Source organism: Cryptosporidium hominis (assembly GCF_000006425.1).
Source record: "Cryptosporidium hominis TU502 chromosome 2 CHRO012072, whole genome shotgun sequence".
Classification (NCBI taxonomy): Eukaryota; Apicomplexa; class Conoidasida; order Eucoccidiorida; family Cryptosporidiidae; genus Cryptosporidium; species Cryptosporidium hominis.
In genome coordinates, this window is record NW_666841.1 from 1 (window position 1) to 3,164 (window position 3,164).

Here is a 3,164-nt window from a genome sequence, read left to right on the forward strand (position 1 = left end):
TCCGAAATAGACAAATCAATCGAAGAATTTTTAAAGGTTAATTTAATTACATCTGAATGTATTATTACAAATAAAATTGTAGATATTTCCGAAGGTATTGGAAAATTACATACTCTATCTGTTCTTCAAAATGGAAATAGCATAATCAGATTAAAAACGATTTCAAAAAGAAAACTTGTATTGCACTGTGGAATGTTGGATCGGACAATAAGAGGGAAAAAGAGCTGGAGAAATCTTTCAAATTTTTGTTCATCTGCAGAATACAACGAAATAAGTGAAGATTCAACTGAAATCGATATGCCTGAAATAAATAAAGTAGATGATTACATATTTGAACAAGAAGTTGAAATAAAAATCAAATTAATAGATTCAATGCCATTTGATCGGTTCGTTTGTGTCTTTAAGACATTAGACGAGAATGGTCATGTTTGTTGGCACAAGGAAGGAGATAAAGATATAGAAATTGTAATCTCCTTCCAAGAAAAAAAAAATGATAGATGGAAAGGAATTTGGTCAGATATAGTATTTGATATCATTAATGCAGAAGTTGAATGGGGAAGTATAACTTTGATGCACAGATATAATTTAATGGATCAGATTATTAAAAAATGGTCAGATGAATTTATAAATGGTACTTACAAATTCATATCTAATTCAAATGTAATATTATGGCATGAGTTTGAAACCAATAACAAACGAGAGTCTACTGATCGTAATTTGATAGCAATAAACTCCGTGAATATTAGAGACGCAATACTTTGTGGTGAAGAATTCTGGGCATGGATTATGATTTGGATGAGACTTAATTCTCTTGGAGTATTAGATTGGCAAAGAAATTATAACACTGCTCCGAGGTTATTAGCTCAATCAGCAGAAACAGCTTCATTAACCCTAATATCAAAGTGGCTGGAGATGCCTCAATACAGATACCAAATTAGATTAATTGCCCAGTCAATTATTAGAGGGGGATCTCGTGGGCAGGAAGTAAGAGATAGGATACTACATATAATGCATAAGAATCGTATTCCAGAAGATCATGGAACCTTTTACGAGCAATGGCATCAAAAATTACATAATAATACAACTCCGGATGATGTTGGAATATGTCGTTCAATTATTGGATACCTTAGAAACAATGGTAATGAAGAAATTTTTTCAAAAATACTTCATGAAGAAGGATTATCTTGGGAAAAAATTCGATCTTATGACCGTCCAATTACTTCAAAGCCATATATTCCTCCTTTCTTGGATGTTAATACTCTTGCATCTGATTTTGAACAATATTTAGAGGTACTGGTGGATGTTCACGAAGCATCAAACCTTCAAAGATCATTTCATTATTCAAGAGAGTACTTGGATGAAAAATCACAAAATATCTGCGCATCTGTGATATTTGGGGAAAATAAACGGTTTGATAACACCAAAGACTTAAATGTTTTGCATGGTCGATTAATGCATGTTAATAAGGCAAGAGAAGAAATTTTAAATTTGATTTATAATTTATACGGAGGGAAACAATCGGATACAGATACTCGCAATTTTCGTGCAATTAAAGAAATAATGTACTTGGATTTAGGCCTGGAAAACTTGCAGTGCATGTTTATACAAACAATCTGCACTATAAATAACAACTATGATAATATTATACATCTAATTGATGAAATGAATTCTTTCATCTGGATATTATTTGGTCATGACCCCTGTAATAAAGAATTAGAGGCAATTTTTTTTGATTGGAAAGAATTCAAAATATTGAATAAATCAACAAAAAACTATATTCTTATTTTGAAGAGTTTAGTAGATAGGCTACAGCTTTTTATTGGATCAATGATGGATAATATTTTTTCAATATGGGACCCAAAAGTTACTTTCTTTGGAAGAAGTATTGGTTTATCTAAAGACGATCCAATAATAAAAAATTTTATGGATGAAATTTTGCGTTCTACACTATATTCCACAATTTCACTTCAGATTAAACGAATAAATAAATATTTATTAAATAAAACTGATCCTAATGAATTGAGTGATTGGCAATTTATTAGTTATCATCCCTCATGGAGAGATGACCAAATTTTCACTGGAATTTTTAAGAAATTGAACAAAATAACAGAACTTACTGAAGATCCGTATAAGAAAATAATTTCTTGCTCGAATATTTCTGGAGAGGAAGATATTCCAATGAATGTAATTGGGATAATTTTGACAAACCCTGAAAATTCACCAGATTTACTTTCTCATTTATCGGTTAGAGCAAGGAATATGAATGTTTTACTAGTTGTTTCTCAAAACCCTCAAATTTCAGAATTCATTAATTCTATAGAGGAAAATGAAATAATTAATTTAAAAATTAGAAGCGATTTGAGGCTTGAGATCAGTAAAAACAATGAGATTTTAGATAAAAATGAATTGATTGCAACCAAATCTTTGAATCAAGTAAAGGTAAAGCATAAATCAAGATTTTTCGAATTTAAAAACAAGATTAAAGGCTTAAACAAATGGGTCTTGTTACCATGCGAAATGGATAATAATAATGTCGGGCAAAAGGCATTAAACCTTGTCAAGCTAAGACGATTATTTACATCAAAAAGTATTGAACTACCTTTTTTTGTACCAAGTTGTGTTTCTTTACCATTTGGTACATTGAACAAATTATTGAACAGCAGCACATTTGAAAAAATAACTTCCCAACTAAATATTCTTGAAGAACAATGTAAACTAGAAAATCCAGAGGCATTTGAAATACTTAAAAATGTTTGCAATATCATTGAATATGAAGTCGAGCCATGCAATCAACTAATTGAGGAATTAATAAATGCGATGAAAATACTTGTACAGCTAGATTTAGAAAATATAAATGTTGATACTATAAAAGAAATTAATAAAGAAAGGATTCAAAAACATTCCAACTCGATGAAATTAATTTGGGAGAAAATTATAAAGGTTTGGATGTCTGTATATCAGCCAATTTCATTCTTGAACATGAAAAAAATTGGATTACCACTGTCAAATGTATACATGTCGATTGCAATTCAAAGGTTAATGAATGCCAAATACGCTTTTGTACTACACAGTAAAAACCCAATTCAGAATAAGAATATTAACTTAACAGAATACGAAGAGATGTATGGAGAATTGGTTATGGATTAGGGGAAACATTAGTTTCG

The 3,164-nt window shown here is 30.2% G+C and overlaps 1 protein-coding gene across 1 annotated transcript; it reads left to right on the forward strand.

The window, feature by feature from the left end:
- The first annotated feature begins 192 nt into the window (after positions 1–192).
- On the forward strand, positions 193–3,147 carry Chro.20251 (R1). The annotated part of the gene is made up of 1 exon (XM_660174.1): positions 193–3,147. The coding sequence occupies one exon, from the start codon at positions 193–195 to the stop codon at positions 3,145–3,147; it is 2,955 nt and encodes a 984-aa protein (XP_665266.1).
- The last annotated feature ends 17 nt before the right edge of the window (positions 3,148–3,164 follow it).